The sequence below is a fragment of the Doryrhamphus excisus genome, linkage group LG14, assembly GCF_037039965.1.
Source record: "Doryrhamphus excisus strain RoL-2023G ecotype Guam linkage group LG14, RoL_Dexc_Guam_v1.1, whole genome shotgun sequence".
Classification (NCBI taxonomy): domain Eukaryota; kingdom Metazoa; phylum Chordata; class Actinopteri; order Syngnathiformes; family Syngnathidae; genus Doryrhamphus; species Doryrhamphus excisus.
Window position 1 is genome coordinate 18,396,468 of NC_136370.1, and position 20,622 is coordinate 18,417,089.

At 39.8% G+C, this 20,622-nt stretch overlaps 1 protein-coding gene across 1 annotated transcript in view; it reads left to right on the top strand.

Annotated features, from left to right (window-relative positions):
• lingo2b (leucine rich repeat and Ig domain containing 2b) overlaps positions 1-20,195 on the top strand; it is a 45,329-nt gene extending 25,134 nt beyond the window's left edge. The window contains exon 2 of the mRNA XM_078796303.1: positions 17,956-20,195. Within this exon, the coding sequence (XP_078652429.1) occupies positions 17,997-19,862 (1,866 nt within the window). The 5' untranslated portion in view covers positions 17,956-17,996 and the 3' untranslated portion in view covers positions 19,863-20,195. The remainder of the gene's footprint in view (positions 1-17,955) is intronic.
• The last annotated feature ends 427 nt before the right edge of the window (positions 20,196-20,622 follow it).

A 20,622-nucleotide genomic window follows, 5' to 3' on the forward strand; every position in this document is an offset into this window, starting at 1 on the left:
TATTTTTATGGCCTTGTCAATTACTCACAGATTTTTGCCATTCACACTCACAAGACGAACAAAGCAGGTAAAACACGAAGAAATACTCCGAAAATACTAACTAGCTTCCTTCATTTTGTTGGAGAATTTTCATCCATATTTATTCCCCTTTTTTGTGCGTTTTTATTTCTTTTAGTTTTATTTTATTTTATTTTTTCATATTAATTATGGCAGACTTTGTCAGAAGTCTACGTCTACTTTTGGAATACACTCCCAAGGGCTCCCGAGTACTTACGGACAGCTGCCGAAACGTACTTACTTGCTTACCTTTTTGTTGGTATAAGACTTGATAATAAATGTGGTCACTACAAATTTTAGTACTTGTGTACTCGTGTTTAAAAAACTCGGGTAGTCTCACTGAAAATGGCTATTAGCAACTCCACACTTACAAATTTGCTTGGAGCTATTGCTAACACTGCAAACAGAGCAAAACAGAGCTGGGTGGAGGCCGGTGTATCTGGGCATGCCCATATTAGGACATTTTTTCGACATCACAAAGCTCAAAAATCCCTGAAACTGAGCATTCAGAGCTATCCCAAGGGCTCCCGAGTACTTACGGACAGCTGCCGAAACTTACTTACTTGCTTACCTTTTTGTTGGTATAAGACTTGATAATAAATGTGGTCACTACAAATTTTTTTGCGGGAGTACTCGTGTTTAAAAAAACTCGGGTAGTCCCACTGAAAAAGGCTATTAGCAACTCCACACATAAAATTCCCAGGAGCCATTGCTAACACTGCAAACAGAGCAAAACAGAGCTGGGTGGAGGCCGGTGTATCTGGGCATGCCCATATAAGGACATTTTTTCGACATCACAAAGCTCATGTTGGGAAAAAAAAAAATCCCTGAAACCGAGTATTCAAGCTATCCCAAACTTTTTCAGGGTTTTTTCATGCCCAAATCTTGTTTAACACGAGAATACTACATTTGAACTACATTTATAAGTCAAGTGGCATGAGAATACTACATTGTAACTACATTTATAAGTCAGATAAAACGAGAATACTAAATTGTAACTTCATTTATAAGTCGGATAAAACAAGAATACTGCACTCTAACTACATTTACAAGTCATATCAAACGAGAATACTGCATTCTAACTACATTTACAGGTCAGATAAAACAAGAATACTGCATTCTAACTGCATTTATGAGTCAGATCAAATGAGAATACTACATTCTAACTACATTTATAAGTCAGATAAAACGAGAATACTGCATTCTAACTACATTTATAAGTCAGATAAAACGAGAATACTACATTCTAACTACATTTATGAGTCAGATCAAATGAGAATACTACATCTAACTACATTTATAGGTCAGATAAAACGAGAATACTGCACTCTAACTACATTTATAAGTCAGATAAAACAAGAATACTGCACTCTAACTACATTTATGAGTCAGATAAAACGAGATTACTACATTTATAAGTCAGATAAAACAAGAATACTACATTCTAACTACATTTAGAAGTAAGAAACGTGGAAAAAAGCATCACAGGTCTGCGTTTAAGATTAAAAAAAAATTCTTTCATATGGTATTCCGATGTTGATGAGTCGTGTATCAACCTTCTTTTCATCGATCCCGAATGATTCCTTTCCGCCATATGATGCTCTTTTCTTTCAATCAGTCATTCCCAATGCATTGTTCCATGCGTCTTTTCCCGTTGGTGAGTCATCCGCATCATTGTTAGCACGCTGATGCTGCTGTAATATTGTCAACAGAGATTAATCATCTCCTGTGATTAATCCTGACCTGGAAGAGTTCAGTCCTGGAGCACGGAGATAAACAAAAAAAAATGCTTACCACAAAGAATCCCGTGTCTTCAACGATGGTAAAGGTCTGGTCTTCCGACACCATGATTCCAATGATGGAATTAGGAATCGCTGTAGCGACTCCTCCGGGTTTTGCACCACAGGATAGCAGTACTAGCTTCGATATCGATACTATCGATATTCGGATTGATCCGCTCATCCTATGGGAAACTTGCATCACTTCCTTGTTAAAACGTCAAAAAAAGTCCAAGTTTTTGTGCAATGAATATTCTTCCCGTTTGTAGCGTTTTTGTATCCTTGTTAAAACATCAAAAAAGTCCAAGTTTTTGTGTGATGAATATTCTTCCCGTTTGTAGCGGTTTTGTATGCTTGTTAAAACATCAAAAAAGTCTAAGTTTTTGTGCGAGGAATATTCTTCCCATTTGTAGCGTTTTTGTATCCTTGTTAAAACATCAAAAAAGTCCAAGTTTTTGTGTGATGAATATTCTTCCCGTTTGTAGCAGTTTTGTATGCTTGTTAAAACATCAAAAAAGTATAAGGTTTTGTGCGAGGAATATTCTTCCTGTTTGTAGCGTTTTTGTATCCTTGTTAAAACATCAAAAAAGTCCAAGTTTTTGTGCGAGGAATATTCTTCCCGTTTGTAGCGTTTTTGTATCCTTGTTAAAACATCAAAAAAGTCTACGTTTTTGTGCGAGGAATATTCTTCCCATTTGTAGCGTTTTTGTATCCTTGTTAAAACATCAAAAAAGTCCAAGTTTTTGTGTGATGAATATTCTTCCCGTTTGTAGCAGTTTTGTATGCTTGTTAAAACATCAAAAAAGTCCAAGTTTTTGTGCGAGGAATATTCTTCCCGTTTGTAGCGGTTTTGTATGCTTGTTAAAACATCAAAAAAATCTAAGGTTTTGTGTGATGAATATTCTTCCCGTTTGTAGCGTTTTTGTATCCTTGTTAAAATATCAAAAAAGTCTAAGTTTTTGTGCGAGGAATATTCTTCCCGTTTGTAGCGTTTTTGTATCCTCGTTAAAACATGTTAGAACGCTGATGGTGCTGTAATATTGTCAACAGAGATTAATCATCTCCTGTGATTAATCCTGACCTGGAAGAGTTCAGTCCTGGAGCACGGAGATAAACAAAAAAAATGCTTACCACAAAGAATCCCGTGTCTTCAACGATGGTAAAGGTCTGGTCTTCCGACACCATGATTCCAATGATGGAATTAGGAATCGCTGTAGCGACTCCTCCGGGTTTTGCACCACAGGATAGCAGTACTAGCTTCGATATCGATACTATCGATATTGGGATTGATCCGCTCATCCTATGGGAAACTCGCATCACTTCCATTGTGTTCTGATTCCTCCTGAAGAAGTTCCTGTTGAATGTTAAAAATCAAGCACAGACTTGAATCAATAGACCCGATCAATATGGCCGCCACATAATTGGAACAGGCTTCTACTTGGTCAGTACAAATGATTCCCTCCAGCTTTGGACCAAACATGAACATGTTGACAACTGTTTTGTTTTTAATAGTAAAGCGCTCACACAGGAAACGTTCCACTGCGGTCGGAAAGGAGTCTCTGTAGCTCAGGGGTCTCAAACACGCAGCCCGCGGGCCAAATTTGGCACGCATGACACTAGTTTGAGGCCCCTGCCTTGATATGAAAGTTAAATGTGCGCGGCCCCCGCGCAAGTTTGATATGGATGCTGTATGGCAGGGGTCTCAATCTCAATTTACCCGGGGGCCACTGGAGCTAGGGTCCCCTGTGAGACCCCTGTGCTAGTGGCTACTAGTGGCTACATGCTAATTAGCGACTCCAAATTGTCCATAGGTATGAATGTGAGTGTGAATGGTTGTTTGTCTATATGTGCGCTGTGATTGGCTGGCCACCAGTCCAGGGTGTACCACGACTCTCGCCCGGAGACAGCTGGGATAGGCTCCAGCACGCCCGCAACCCTTGTGAGGATAAGCGGTGGAAAATGAATGAATGAATGAATGAAAAATTTTGACCAAAAATGTGTTTGAGACCGCATGTTTGAGACCCCTTAGACTTTTTTGATGTTTTAACAAGGATACAAAAACGCTACAAACAGGAAGAATATTCATCGCACAAAAACTTGGACTTTTTTTGATGTTTTAACAAGGATACAAAAACGCTACAAACAGGAAGAATATTCATCGCACAAAAACTTAGACTTTTTTGATGTTTTAACAAGGATACAAAACGCTACAAACAGGAAGAATATTCATTGCACAAAAACTTAAGACTTTTTTGATGTTTTAACAAGGATACAAAAACGCTACAAACAGGAAGAATATTCATCGCACAAAAACTTGGACTTTTTTGATGTTTTAACAAGGATACAAAAACGCTACAAACAGGAAGAATATTAATTGCACAAAAACTTGGACTTTTTTTGATGTTTTAACAAGGATACAAAACGCTACAAACAGGAAGAATATTCATTGCACAAAAACTTAAGACTTTTTTTGATGTTTTAACAAGCATACAAAAACGCTACGAACAGGAAGAATATTCATCGCACAAAAACTTAAGACTTTTTTTGATGTTTTAACAAGGATACAAAAACGCTACAAACAGGAAGAATATTCATCGCACAAAAACTTGGACTTTTTTGATGTTTTAACAAGGATACAAAAACGCTACAAACAGGAAGAATATTAATTGCACAAAAACTTGGACTTTTTTTGATGTTTTAACAAGGATACAAAATGCTACAAACAGGAAGAATATTCATTGCACAAAAACTTAAGACTTTTTTGATGTTTTAACAAGCATACAAAAACGCTACGAACAGGAAGAATATTCATCGCACAAAAACTTAAGACTTTTTTGATGTTTTAACAAGGATACAAAAACGCTACAAACAGGAAGAATATTCATCGCACAAAAACTTAAGACTTTTTTTGATGTTTTAACAAGGATACAAAAACGCTACAAACAGGAAGAATATTCATCGCACAAAAACTTGGACTTTTTTTATGTTTTAACAAGGATACAAAAACGCTACAAACAGGAAGAATATTCATCGCACAAAAACTTGGACTTTTTTTGATGTTTTAACAAGGATACAAAACCGCTAAAAACAGGAAGAATATTCATCGCACAAAAACTTGGACTTTTTTGATGTTTTAACAAGTTGGTGCATCGTCTCATTTTGATGCTGGGGAACGTGCCATGAAAAATGGACGACTTCCGACTCCTGAGACTAAAACTAAACAAACCGATACTCAGAGTGTCCTTGAAGAAAAATCAGAAAAATTGAAAACTTGTGTAACACTTTTGTGAAATCAAGCAGGGAAATGTGCTGCAATTCAGCTTTTCCCCGTAAACGTAAAAAAGACATAAATAAAACTGGCGCATCTTCACAAGTAATCATTTCCCACAATATGGAGGCAGGGCGGGTGTCCTTCAATGAATTTGCTGCTGAGATAGAATATAAAGTGGCGGAAAGGCTCAGGCACAGTTGTGTTGTGTGAATACTGAAAGCCATTAGACGCTGATTTGGGAATAGTTCAAAATATTTGGCAAGACACAGATGGCTCATTCATTTTGGAGGAAAAAAAATCTCGTCTTTTAGTTTCGGGAAGAAGGCTTTCTTCACTGGTATCAAAAACACACCATTAGGATCTTTACCTTTTTAAAGGGGGTGTCCAAAGTGGAGCTTGCAGCTGTTTTTTTATCATCCTATGACACGTTCTAAAAATTAAAAAAAAAATACAGCAAAAATTAAAAAAATGCACTAATTTTCCAAGAATTTTCCAAGAATTTTCCAAGAATTTTCCAAGAATTTTCCAAGAATTTCCCAAGAATTTTCCAAGAATTTTCCAAGAATTTTCCAAGAATTTTCCAAGAATAAAGTCAATATATTATGATACTCTAAATAATTTGTAATTTAATGAAATCCAAGTATAAGTGTAATATTATAATATATGAATATAATATGTAATATTATTTTTACAATTGTAATGACAATCACACACTAAAATTGTTATTTTTGGAAAATTAACCTTATAATGTTACAAGAATAATGTCAAAATATTATGGGAATAAATTCAGAAAATTTACAAGAGGAGAAATGGAAAAAAAGCTAAAAAAAATAATAATAAAATGAAAAAATAATAAGATAAAAATGTTGTATTCTAATGAGAAAAGAGACACAATTTTATGAGAATAAATTTGTAACATTATGTGGAAAAATAATGATATTTAAGTAGCTTAGGGTTGAATTAGTCAAGAAAAAATTTCCAAGAATTTTCCAAGAATAAACTCAATATATTACAACACTGTAAATAATTTGTAATTTAATTACATTTTTTTGTAATATTATAATATATGAATATAATATGTAATATTATTTTTACAATTGTAATGACTAGAGAGCTAGCGACCTAAACCTAAACCTTCAAGTTATTTCCTTTCAACTTAAATAGCCAAAAACTTACCACTTCCACACGGATAGGGAGGATAACTATTAACAGTTATTTAACCTTTAGCATGAACATTAATCAAACGTAATCATTTTTTCTGGGTACATGATACCATACAGCAGGGGTCTCAAACACGCGGCCCGCAGGACTCTAGGTCGCAGGGCGCAAGTTTGATATAGATGCTTGTAAATTTTTCCCATTTATTCCCATAATATTTTGACATTATTCTTGTAACATAATAACCTAATTTTAAACATACAAGACCCTGCGTGTAAAAAGTGAAAAAAAAAATTGACATCTATCAGTCTGAAAATGGTCACAAAGCAATTTTTAAAGCTTTGGGACTCCAGCAAACCACAGTGAGAGCCTTTATCCATAAATGTTCACTCATTTCAAAGAGAGCTTGTTTTGAGGTACCGCTCTATTTATCTCTATGAGCAATGATGAAGTATTTTTGTCTAAATTTAGAACCCGCAGAATAAAGCCTGCGGCACATTAGACGTACAGCGAGCCGCACGGTGGAAGGATCCGCTGTTGATGGTTCAACAACGCGCGGCTTCGGAGGAAAGGAAGCATGTCCGGTCCGGTGGTGCAGACTGGAGTTGTCTAATTGGGTTTGAGTTTGGATGCACATTCGCTAATTAGCCGAATCCCAAGAGTAACTGAAAACTCCACTGACATTTTGCACTCTGCGCGGTGGTCATTTGGTGTGTCACGAAGCGCACAATGGAAATTTGGCTTGTTAGTATTTGTGGGCGAATATACCGTATTAGCATGGAATAGACAAAAGGTTTAATTTACTTCTGTTGTTCTCAAATTGGTTTCGTTGCGCTTTGAGCTAGGGCTGCACGGTGGGTGAGTGGTTAGCATGCAGGTCTCAAAGCTAGGAGACCCGAGTTCGATTCCACTCTCGTTTGCATGTTCTCCCCGTCATTCCCCGTTTCCTCCCACATTCCAAAAACATGCTAGGTTAATTAGCGACTCCAAATTGTCCATAGGTATGAATGTGAGTGTGAATGGTTGTTTGTCTATATGTGCCCTGTGATTGGCTGGCCACCAGTCCAGGGTGTACCCCGCCTCTCTCGCTTTAAGACAGCTGGGATAGGCTCCAGCACCCCTCGCAATCCTCGTGAGGATAAGCGGTAGAAAATTAATTAATGAATGAATAATAGATATCAAGGCTGTAAGGTGAACTAGTGGTTAGCATGCAGACCTCACAGCTAGGAGACCCGAGTTCGATTCCACACTCGGCCATCTCTGTTTGGAGTTTGCATGTTCTCCCCGTGCATGCGTGGGTTTTTTTCCGGGTACTCCGGTTTCCTCCCACATTCCAAAAAACATGCTAGGTTAATTAGCCACTCCAAATTGTCCATAGGTATGAATGTGAGTGTGAATGGTTGTTTGTCTATATGTGCCCTGTGATTGGCTGGCCACCAGTCCAGGGTGTACCCCGCCTCTTGCCCAAAGAAAGCCGGTGACGACCCTCGTGATGATAAGCGGTAGAAAATAAATGAACATTATTCCGACAGTAAAATATGGTGGTGGTAGTGTGATGGTCTTGGACTGTTATTGTTCACAAATATGGGCTGCACGGTGGTCGAGTGATCTCATTGTGCATGCGTGGGTTTTCTCCGGGTACTCCGGTTTCCTCCCACATTCCAAAAAAACATGCTAGGTTAATTAGCGACTCCAAATTATCCATAGATATGAATGTGAGTGTGAATGGTTGTTTGTCTATATGTGCGCTGTGATTGGCTGGCCACTAATCCAGGGTGTACCCCACCTCTGGGATAGGCTCCAGCACCCCCTTGACCCTCGTGAGAATAAGCGGTAAACATTCATCCGGTTAAGTCCACATACTGCATATGTATATTGATACAAGTCTCACAGCAGTTACCATAGCAACAAAGATGCAATCCCCCAAGTATGGGGGATGCGTCACTTTTAAAAAGGTCACACACATGAATATGTTATCGCCGTTATTATCGAATCCTATATATCAAATCATAACCCGGCAACGTGTAGAAATGACCAAGCTAAGCTCGCGTGATGTAAAGGTAATTTACACTCAAATAACACATGCATCAATACATCGGGGCATGAAAAATTAATGTTTTAACAGCATGTCCACTCGGGTTAATTATCATGCACACTATATTACGTTGTATGCTCACACCGCAGTGATAATCGCCTACATTTTAACTCGCTCATGTGAAATAATTCCATTATTCATGGACGTTATTATATGTGCAAATGAGCAAAGCAGCACAGGCACAGGTTTAATATATTAAAAGAATAAAGGTATCATTTTTTATATGACTCCTATGAAGAAATACTGAGGTTTTCTATACAGGCAAACAAGTGGAACAAGTGCTTTAAATTTCTTTCTTTCTGCAAATGGCGGCAGGAGTCATTCTACTTTGATGTATGCCAAAGAAAACAATAACGCCGTCTCCTCTTAGGTGAGGTGAAAAATAGTTGCAAGCATGCAAATGAATTCAAAGCCTCGTGTTAGCAAGGATGTAGGAAGAGGAGAGAGGATTTATCTCATTATCTCATTGAACTCATCATTGTCTGAACTACCCGAGCACTAAGTCAACAATAAATCTGCATCATTTGAACTTAAACATTTCTATTGACTGTGAGTATACAGATAATAAGTAAATATCTTACTTATTGTGTGGACATATGGGCTAATAACTATAAAAGCAATCTTCACTCGCTAAATGTACTGCAAAAAAGGCCAGTAAGGATAATTCATAATGCCGCCTACAGAGAACATACTAACTCCTTATTTCTAAAATCACAAATACTTCAACTTCGGTAAATACTTCGGTACGAGGTGCATTATTTAAAAACAAAAAACAAAAAAAAAACCTTAAACTGTATTATGGAAAGCAGGAAGTGAACAAATGTAACAGTTAGTGATTGTAAAAGTACCAGATGGAGGGGTAGGATTTAATAAGCTTTGCTTCTTCCTACTCCTTTTGGACATGTGGAACTGGGAACTGATTATGGGATGCATTCAATTGTAATCTGATGCATTTTCAAATGAAATAAAACGATTAAAAAAAATCTATATTAAAAAAATTAAATACAATTTTTTTTAAGTAAAAAATACAATTAAATAAAATGAAATTATATTAGGAAAGCAGGAAGTGAACAAATGTAACAGTTAGTGATTGTAAAAGTACCAGATGGAGGGGTAGGATTTAATAAGCTTTGCTTCTTCCTACTCCTTTTGGACATGTGGAACTGTGAACTGATTATGTGATGCATTCACTTGTAATCTGATGCATGTTCAAATGAAATAAAACCATTGAAAAAAATTGTCAAAAATTGTAAAAAATTTTAAAAATTAAATAAAATTTTTCAAGTAAAAAAATACAATTAAATAAAATTAAATTATATTAGGAAAGCAGGAATTGAACAAATGTAACAGTTACTGATTGTAAAAGTACCAGATGGGAAAATAATAATGAAATTAAATTTTTAATTGTTTTTTTATTTTTAATAAAAAAATACAATTAAATAAAATTAACTACTAAAACTATTATTCCAACAATGTGTGGTATTTATATTTGTAGAATCCACTACAAAATGATGATGGGGTGACGGCGACGCTACTAATGTTGCAGATCACAGTTTCAGTGGAAACCTTAACAGCTGGAAGAAAAGCCAGCAAGAAGCCTCATTATTAATTCATAACGACTCATAAAGATCAATATTGTATCCGAGAGTGGTTTTAAAAAATTAATTGTCTTTAGTTGAGCGAAGTTCTCAGTCTTCTCAGATCAATTCCCATGCTCTAATGTCAAAAGCCCGAGATCGTGTGAAGTGGTGATAAAGAAGAGGGATTTTAACGGCGCTCATCTTGACAGATTTTCCTTATACGTTGAAATCAACACGGCGTTCCTTGGTCTTTCCAATCGCTTTGTGTAGTTTTCCTCGGATGAAGCAACATTAGAAATCAAACCAAGGTCTTATCTCATGGCTTTTTTGTATATCTGCTTTATTTCCGCACTCGTCTGTCTTATTTTTCTTCCTATTTTTCTTCCCTCTCGCAGTGACTCATGCATCCGCCTGCAGCTCCTTTTCAGTTGTCACATCCTAAGCAGTTTCACTGTGACTCTAATCCAATTCGCATCCAAATCCCAAAATGCTCAGCCCCTGTAGGCTGCCCTTCTCGGTGACCCCTTCCTCGCCATTACCATTTACCCAGAATTCTAAGGTTTGCTTTTCCACTTTTACCGATGCCACACTTGGCTCCGAGTGCTTCTAAAAATACGTCCTGAGTATTCAGAGCTAAGAAATGGTCTACACGGGTTGGGGGTTCTCTGCATATGACATTCATTCATTCATTTTCTACTGCTTTTTCCTCATGAGGGTCGCAGGGGGTGCTGGAGCCTATCCCAGCTGTCAGTTACACCCTGGACTGGTGGCCAGCCAATCACAGGGCACATACAGACAAACAACCATTCACACTCACATTCATACCTATGGACAATTTGGAGTCTCGCCCCAAGACAGCTGGGATAGGCTCCAGCATACTTCCATCACCCTGGTGAGGATAAGCGGCACAGAAAATGGATGTATGGAATCATTATTCATTCATTCATTTTCTACCGCTTAGCCTCATGAGGGTCGCAGGGGGTGGTGGAGCCTATCCCAGCTGTCTTGGGACGAGAGGCAGGGTACACCCTGGACTGGTGGCCAGCCAATCACTGGGCACATATAGACAAACAACCATTCACACTCAAATTCATACCTATGGACAATTTGGAGTCTCGCCCCAAGACAGCTGGGATAGGCTCCAGCACCCCCCGCGACCCTCGTGAGGAAAGGCAGTAGAAAATGAATGAATTAATTAAACACAACCAGTCCAGGGTGTACCCCGCCTCTCGCCCGAAAACAGCTAGCTGGGATAGGCTCCAGCACCCCCCACGACCCTTGTGAGGATAAGCGGTACAAAATAAATAAATGAATGTTTACAACTGGGCTGAGTGATTAGTGTGCAGGCCTCACAGCTCGGAGACCAGGGTTCAATTCCATCCTCGGCCATCTCTGTTTGGAGTTTGCATGTTCTCCCCGTCCGGGTACTCCGGTTTCCTCCCACATTCCAAAAAAACATGCTAGGTTAATTAGCGACTCCAAATTGTCCATAGGTATGAATGTGAGTGTGAATGGTTGTTTGTCTATATGTGCCCTGTGATTGGCTGGCCACCAGTCCAGAGTGTAGAAACACAGCTGGGATAGGCTCCAGCACCCCTCTGCGACCCTCGTGGTGGATAATCAGTAGAAAATGAATGAATTCTGTTATCATGTGCATGATAGGTGAATAACCTCCAAAGGCTGCTGGGTGGGTTCATTGAGAGGACCAATTCCTGATGCAGCTTGGTAGCGCAGCACTGGACGACTGGACTGTAATTATGAAACAGAACCCCCCCCCCCGGGTAGAACATACGCTGACGGCTGAAGGCAGACTGATAAATACACAGAGACAGGAGCAGCCTTGTGGACAGATAATAAGGTAGACTGACAGAGATAGTTACCGCAGCGCAAGATGGATGGGCAAAAAAGACAGGTGGACAAATAAGCAAGGCAGTCGGAAAGACAGCTCGGAAAACACCTTCAACTCGGCTACGGCTAAGCCTCGGCGAAAATGAATGAACGGAACCGTATTCAATTTGTATGTTCTGTCAAAGCCGGGGGGGGGGGGGGGGGGGCAAAGAACCATGAATAAAACAACTCTTACTGTATTTGTCCTGCTTTTCATTCATTTGATTGGCAGACTACACGGGGTCGGATGAGAGTAATGGCTTGTAGTTGCCGTGGCAACCACCTGCTCTTTTGTTACATGCTGCATCCCCGGCATCTGATGTATCTTATGCTACGATCGATAAAAAAAAAACCCCAAGCCTGCAGGGATTGCGGAGTGAACTGATGCTTTCGCCAGGGCGGGATTGTGGAAAGGAAAAAGAGTTAGATCCAAGGAATGGAGACTTGGACGTATAAAAAAAAAAAAAAAAAAAAAAAAAACGTCAAAGATGCAAGCGGTGCTGAGTCGCTAGAGTGGAGTCGGTGACAGCTCAATGGCACCTGTCTCATCAAAGCACGTTTTGACTGTCAATCACCATTAAAGTCGGGCTGGTGTCCGTCTGGATGCTCGTCATCTGCTTACCTCAGCAGGATCGCCTCAGCTCAGCTCGGCTGCCGGGCAAAGTGTCCTTAAGTCCTTAAATACACATTTCACATCAGTGGGATTTTTCTTAATACCACAATACAGGGGTCTCAAACAAGCGGCCCGCGGGCCAAATGTGGCGCGCAGGACACTTGTTTGAGGCCCTTGCCTTGATATGAAATTTTAATGAGAGCTAGCGACCTACACGGTAGCCTTCGAGTTATTTCCTTAAAACTTAAATAGCCAAAAACTTACCACTTCCACACAGATAGGGAGGATAACTATTAACAGTTATTTAACCTTTAACATGAACATTAATCAAACGTAATCATTTTTTTCCAGGTACATGATACCATACAGCAGGGGTCTCAAACACGCGGCCCGCGGGCCAAATGTGGTCCGCAGGACACTAGTGTGAGGCCCCCGCCTTGATATGAAATTTTAATGAGAGCTAGCGACCTGCACGGTAGCCTTCGAGTTATTTCCTTAAAACTTAAATAGCCAAAAACTTACCACTTCCACACGGATAGGGAGGATAACTATTAACAGTTATTTAACCTTTAACATGAACATTAATCAAACGTAATCATTTTTTTCCAAGTACATGATACCATACAGCAGGGGTCTCAAACACGCGGCCCGCGGGCCAAGTGTGGCCCGCAGGACACTAGTTGGAGGCCCTTGCCTCGATATGAAATTTTAATGAGAGCTAGCGACCTACATGGTAGCCTTCGAGTTATTTCCTTTAAACTTAAATAGCCAAAAACTTACCACTTCCACACGGGACGGGAGGATAACTATTAACAGTTATTTAACCTTTAACATGAACATTATCCTCCTTATCCGTGTGGAAGTGGTAAGTTTTTGGCTATTTAAGGCTACCGTTTAGGTCGCTAGCTCTCTAGTTTGCGAGTTGACATGACAAAACACGACTATAGTCACATTTATACTCTTTTTATTTACAACATATTGCGCAACTGCAGGGTCTTGAGACACATGCTAACTCACAAACTAGAGAGCTAGCGACCTAAACGGTAGCCTTCGAGTTATTTCCTTTCAACTTAAATAGCCAAAAACTTACCACTTCCACACGGATCGGGAGGATAACTATTAACAGTTATTTAACCTTTAACATGAACATTAATCAAACGTAATAATTTTTTTCTGGGTACATGATACCATACAGCAGGGGTCTCAAACACGTGTCCCGCGGGCAAAATGTGGTCCGCAGGACACTAGTTTGAGGCCCCCGCCTTGATATGAAAGTTTAATGTTAGTGCGGCCCGCAGAGAGCCAGCGACCTACGCGGTAGTCTTCAAGTTATTTCCTTTTAAACTTAAATGGACAAAAACTTACCACTTCCACACGGATAGGGAGGATAACTATTAACAGTTATTTAACCTTTAACATGAACATTAATCAAACGTAATATTTTTTTCTGGGTACATGATACCATACAGCATCCATATCAAACTAACATTAAACTTTCATATCAAGGTGGGGGCCTCAAACTAGTGTCCTGCGGACCACATTTGGCCCGCGGGCAGCATGTTTGAGACCCCTGCTGTATGGTATCACGTACCCAGAAAAAATTATTACGTTTGATTAATGTTCATGTTAAAGGTTAAATAACTGTTAATAGTTATCCTCCCTATCCGTGTGGAAGTGGTAAGTTTTTGGCTATTTAAGTTGAAAGGAAATAACTTGAAGGCTACCGTTTAGGTCGCTAGCTCTCTAGTTTGCGAGTTAGCATGTGTCTCAAGACCCTGCAGTTGCGCAATATGTTGTAAATAAAAAGAGTATAAATGTGACTATAGTCGTGTTTTGTCATGTCTACAGGGCTCTAATAATGCTTTGTTCATTTTAATCTGAAAAAAATAATTTGTCTACCCACCAACTATATGTGGTTTCTTAAGTTTTTATTATTATTATTATATTTATTTATTACTGATTGATTGATTTTCTTTATTCTTGATTTGTTTATTTATTTTTCATCTTATTTTGTGCAGAAAAATAAAAATGAAGATATTTGAGAACAGTGGAATGTTTTATCAGAGCTTTTATTGTAGAAAATCGGAACCAAAGCAAAGTTGATTCCTTTTTCTGTTTTTAATAAATGCATTTTTTGTTTTTTGTTTTTTTTTTGGAAAACCTGATGCGGCCCAGTCTCACCCAGACCCTAGCTCCAGTGGCCCCCCAAGTAAATTGAGTTTGAGACCCCTGCCATAATACATTCAATTGTCCGGCACCCGTGGATGGGTTTTTGCACACCTAATTGGCACATATAGCCAAGAGCTGAATACAGATACTCCTGGTAATGAGGCAATTATGGTCAGACTCTCTGTCTGCGTCGCCGTCTGTCAGTTCTACAACCTGTGGCTGTGGGAGGTGTTTTTCTGTCAAGGTCGATGTCTTTCCAAGTGGGGAAGACTAACGTTTCCCTGAGATCATCATGTTTTATGGTTGAACTCTGCATCGTTACCCTCATTACCCCGTCTCAGTGTACACGTCGGGTGTTGAATGAATGGGCGTTCATTGAAAATTTCAGCGTAGTTAGCGTTATATGATACATTCAAGAAATATGTCAAAACAGTTTCATTGTAACTGTCTCGCGGTGGCCCGTTAGCATCACGTTAGCATCTTCCTCAGCCAGTGAATCCGATATTGAAAAAGGTGAATGAAAATAAATTCCTGGGGATCACAATAGATGAAAATATGAGCTGGAAACCTCATATTACAAATATACAACATAAGGTGGCCAGAAATATTTCAATATTGAACAAAGCAAAAAAAATTGGTTCTCAATCAGAAATCACTCCACACTCTTTATTGCTCTCTGGTTCTACCATATCTTACTTATTGTGTGGAAATATGGGCTGATAACTATAAAAGCAATCTTCACTCGCTAAATGTACTGCAAAAAAAAGGCCAGTAAGGATAATTCATAATGGCGCCTACAAAAATTAAATTAAATTAAATTAAATTAAATTAAATTAAATTAAATTAAATTAAATTAAATTAAATTAAATTAAATTAAATTAAATTAAATTAAATTAAATTAAATTAAATTAAATTAAATTAAATTAAATTAAATTAAATTAAATTAAATTAAATTAAATTAAATTAAATTAAATTCAGCCCTGTGATTGGCTGGCGACCAGTCCAGGGTGTACCCCGTCTCTAGCCTGAAGACAGCTGGGATAGGCTCCAGCAACCCCCGCGACCCTTGTGAGGAAAAAGCGTTAGAAAATGAATGAATGAATGATTAAATTAAATTAAATTAAATTAAATTAAATTAAATTAAATTAAATTAAATTAAATTAAATTAAATTAAATTAAATTAAATTAAATTAAATTAAATTAAAAAAATAAAATTCAATTCAATTCAATTCAATTCAATTCAAGGAAAAAAATAACTTTGATTATATTAGGAAAGCAGGAAGTGAACAAATGTAACAGTTACTGATTGTAAAAGTACCAGATGGAGGGGTAGGATTTAATAAGCTTTGCTTCTTCCTACTCCTTTTGGACATGTGGAACTGGGAACTGATTATGGGATGCACTTAATTGTAATCTGATGCATGTTTGAATGAAATAAAACCATAAAAAAATAAAAAAATGTTTTTAATTTAAAAAATGAAATAAAATCATTGAAAAAAAATTAAAATTTAAAAAAAATTTAAAAATTAAACAAAAAATTTTCAAGTAAAAAAATACAATTAAATAAAATTAAATTATATTGTTGAAAGCAGGAAGTGAACTAATGTAACAGTTAGTGATTGTAAAAGTACCAGATGGAGGGGTAGGATTTAATAAGCTTTGCTTCTTCCTACTCCTTTTGGACATGTGGAACTGGGAACTGATTATGGGATGCATTCAATTGTAATCGGATGCATGTTCAAATGAAATAAAACCATTACCATTACCATTACCATTACCATTACCATTACCATTACCATTACCATTACCATTACCATTACCATTACCATTACATATTCCATCTGAAGTCTCTAACTGTGAGATGAATGCATGCCTTGTAGATCTACAGTACATACGTAATGGGGGTCATGTATGCTTAGAGATTAGCATTATGGGAGCAAAACATTTACTGCCACTTCATTTATGACACTCACCAAATATGCACAGGCTGGCACAAAATATTAGCAGCCAGGCTATTACCCTCACCGCCGGGTAATGAGGGTCATTCCTCGCCACTGGGCTGAAACATTCTCAGCATAAGACATCTCCAGTTAGCCTGCAACCTTTTGTGCTAGCCTGTGATGAACGTTAACATTTTTAACGCAGATGATATTTCTCGTGTTGTGCCCTGCTCTGCTCCGAGTTTAATTCCGTTGTTTCCACTGACTCCTCGGAAAGTGACAGTTCATTAAAGGGGAAGAGAGCTAGAGAACTTTATGGCTGTTTAAGGAGATTTAAGGTGTGAAAAGGCGGCTGCATGAAATTGAAATTGATAAAATAAAATAAAATAAAATAAAATAAAATAAAATAAAATAAAATAAAATAATTTAATTTAATTTAATTTAATTTAATTTAATTTAATTTAATTTAATTTAATTTAATTTAATTTAATTTAATTTAATTTTCCAAATTGTCCATAGGTATGAATGTGAGTGTGAATGGTTGTTTGTCTATATGTGCCCTGTGATTGGCTGGGTGTAGCCCGCCTCTCGTCCAAAGACAGCTGGGATAGGCTCCAGCACCATCTTGCGACCGTCGTGAGGCTAAGCGGTAGAAAATGAATGAATGAATAATGATTCCATACATCAATTTTCTGTGTCGTTTATCCTCACCAGGGTGATAGAAGTATGCTGGAGCCTATCCCAGCTGATTTTAAAAGAGAGGCCGGTTACACGCTGGACTGGTTGTGTTTAATTCATTCATTCATTTTCTACCGTTTTTCCTCACGAGGGTCGCAAGGGGATGCTGGAGCCTATCCCAGCTGTCTTGGGGCGAGACTCCAAATTGTCCATAGGTATGAATGTGAGTGTGAATGGTTGTTTGTCTATATGTGCCCTGTGATTGGCTGGCCACTAGTCCAGGGTGTACCCCATCTCTCGCCCGAAGACAGCTGGGATAGGTTCCAGCACCCCCGCGACCCTTGTGAGGATAAGCGGTAGAAAATGAATGAATTAATGAAAATACAATTTAATTTAATTTAATTTAATTTAATTTAATTTAATTTAATTTAATTTAATTTAATTTAATTTAATTTAATTTAATTTAATTTAATTTAATTTAATTTAATTTAATTTAATTTAATTTAATTTAATTTAATTTAATTTAATTTAATTTAATTTTCCATAGGTATGAATGTGAGTGTGAATGGTTGTTTGTCTATGTGTGCCCTGTGATTGGCTGGCCTCTTGACCAAAGACAGCTGGGATAGGCTCCAGCACCCCCCGCGACCCTCGTGAGGATAAGCGGTAGAAAATGAATGAATGAATGAATAAAACGGGTCTAACGGGTTTCTTTTTCCTGTCTGACAGGGCCCGAGCGTGATGGTGGTCTGGACGCATAGAGCCGTGCGATGACGGTGGGCACCGTGGGTACAAGAGTCATGCGACACCCGTCCCTGCGCTGCCACCTCCTCCTGGGTGGGGCCGTACTGCTTCTCCTGGCCCGTTCGGCCCTGAGCTGCCCGGCGCGATGCGAATGCTCCGCGCAGACTAAGTCAGTGAGCTGCCACCGCAGGCGACTGAGCACCATCCCCGAAGGCATCCCGATCGAGACTCGGGTCCTGGATCTCAGCAAGAACAAGTTACGCACCATCACACCGGACAATTTCTCCTCCTTCGGGCAGCTGGAGGACCTGGATCTCAGCGACAACCTCATCAGCGTCGTGGAAACGGGATCGTTCCGTTGTCAACTTGCTCTCCGCTCACTGAACTTTCGCAGCAACATGCTCCAGCTGGTACCCGCGGGGGTCCTGTCAGGCTTGACCAACCTCACCCGCCTGGACCTCAGCCACAACCGACTGGTGGTTCTACTGGACCACGCCTTTCAAGATCTGCGCAAATTGGCATCCCTTGAAGTGGGCGACAACGAACTTGTTTTCGTCTCTCAGAGGGCCTTCGTCGGATTAACCGGACTCCGGAGTCTAACCCTGGAACGCTCCAACCTCACTGTGGTGCCCACCGACGCTCTGGCGCATCTACACAACCTCGTGCAGCTTTGTATGCGTCACTTGAGTATTAGTTTCCTGAAGCCGTTCTCCTTTAAGAGGCTATCTTCTCTCCGCCGACTAGAGATTGATTTCTGGCCCTGGTTGGACTCGCTCCCTCCGCTTTCGCTGCACGGACTCAACCTCACAACCTTATTCGTAACTAACACTAATCTTTCTGCCTTCCCCGGCGCGGCATTGCGCCACTTGCCCTACCTCACACATCTCAACTTGTCCTTCTGCAGAATCCAGCACATCCATCAAGGAGAGCTGGGCCACCTCCCGCATTTGATGGAGCTCCGTCTCCAAGGCGCTCAGCTCGTTTCCATCGAGACCTTTGCGTTTATTGGCTTGAAATCTTTGAAACTACTGGATGTGTCACAAAACCGCTTGGACTCCCTGGAGAAAGGGGTGTTTGCATCACCGGATAGCCTCCAGAGACTTTGTCTGGGCGGGAACCCGTTGGTGTGCGACTGCAGATTGCTTTGGTTGCTGAACAGCCACCGACCCCCGTCCCTGCATATTCTTGACATGCAACCGGAATGCAGCGCCCCCGAGTATCTAATGGGGAAAACTCTCCGGGAGTTGAAGGAACCGTTGGTTTCTCGGTACATGACGTGCACTAAACCTCAAATCGGACCCAACGCGACGCAGCTGCTGATGGCAGACGAGGGTCAACCGGCGCGGTTGACCTGCACGGCGGAAGGGGCGCCGCGGCCGTCGGTGGTGTGGATCACACCTCACAGACGCTACGTCACGGCCAAGAGCAGCGGCCGCGTTGAAGTCCAATCGGACGGAACGTTGGAGATCAAAGCGGCGGAGCTCCACGACAGCGGCGTGTACTTGTGTATCGCCAGTAACCCCGCCGGCAACGCTAGCCTGTCTGCTTCGTTAGCTGTGAAGAGTCTCGGCGTCGGGGACCGCTCTCATAATAACAACAGGAGCTCGAATTATTTCACAGACTCGAACAACACTTTCGGGAACGGGACCGCGTTGTACAACATGACCGCCCCCATCGATATTAAGACGATTATTATATCCACCGCCATGGGATGCCTGTCTTTCCTAGGTGTCGTCGTTTTCTGCTTCCTGCTTCTGTTCGCCTGGAGTCGAGGTAAAGGACGCCATAAGAGCAACTTTGACATCGAGTACGTCCCTCGCAAGTCAAACGGGGCATCGAACGAAGTCACGGAAACAAGCGGCCCTCGCCGAGTCAATATGAAAATGATATAAACGTTGTTTTTTTTTGTTTTTTTTATGATCCAGTGGATTTGTGAACCAATGAAAGTGATGTACTAATATAGTGGCTGTCAAAATGGAGGTGATCATGTGACTAATCAAAGTGAAAACCGTGAACGTGTTTTTATGGAATACCGTCCTCATGCATTATACATATAAAATATAAAACTATAACCAACATATCAATATCGGGGAGTCATATAGTGCTGCGCTCGGCATGCGTAATTAGTGGTTGACGTGATGAGTGATGATGTTGTCGACTCGCCGTGACATCAAAGTGAAGCACGGAAGCTACTAACAGTGTGTGTGTGTGTGTGTGTGTGTGTGGGGCAGGGGGGGGGGGGGTAACGGGAGATATTCAGTACGCGGCGATAGCTATCATTACTGCAATATGTCGGGATTAAATTGTTCTAATACCCATCTTTAGCTGCAGTGTGAAAGGTGTGTGTTGTGTTCCCGTGTGCGCATGTTGCATTTGTGTCTTTATTTGTGCATGTGCACGCATTGCCTTTCTTATCATATTAAAAAAAAAAAAAAAAAAAAAAAACGACGGGGGTCCCGGAGTATTTTCCCGGATCTTTTTTTCTTGTTGGATCCTTGTAACAACAGTATTGTCGCACAAGATTCTATACTGTGTGTTTGTATGCGAAGTCGCACTTATGATACATTAAAGACTTAGGGGTGTAACGGTACACCGCAATAAGGGGGGTCGTCGCTACGTCGCTACGTCGCTACGTCGCTACAGTTCTAAGGG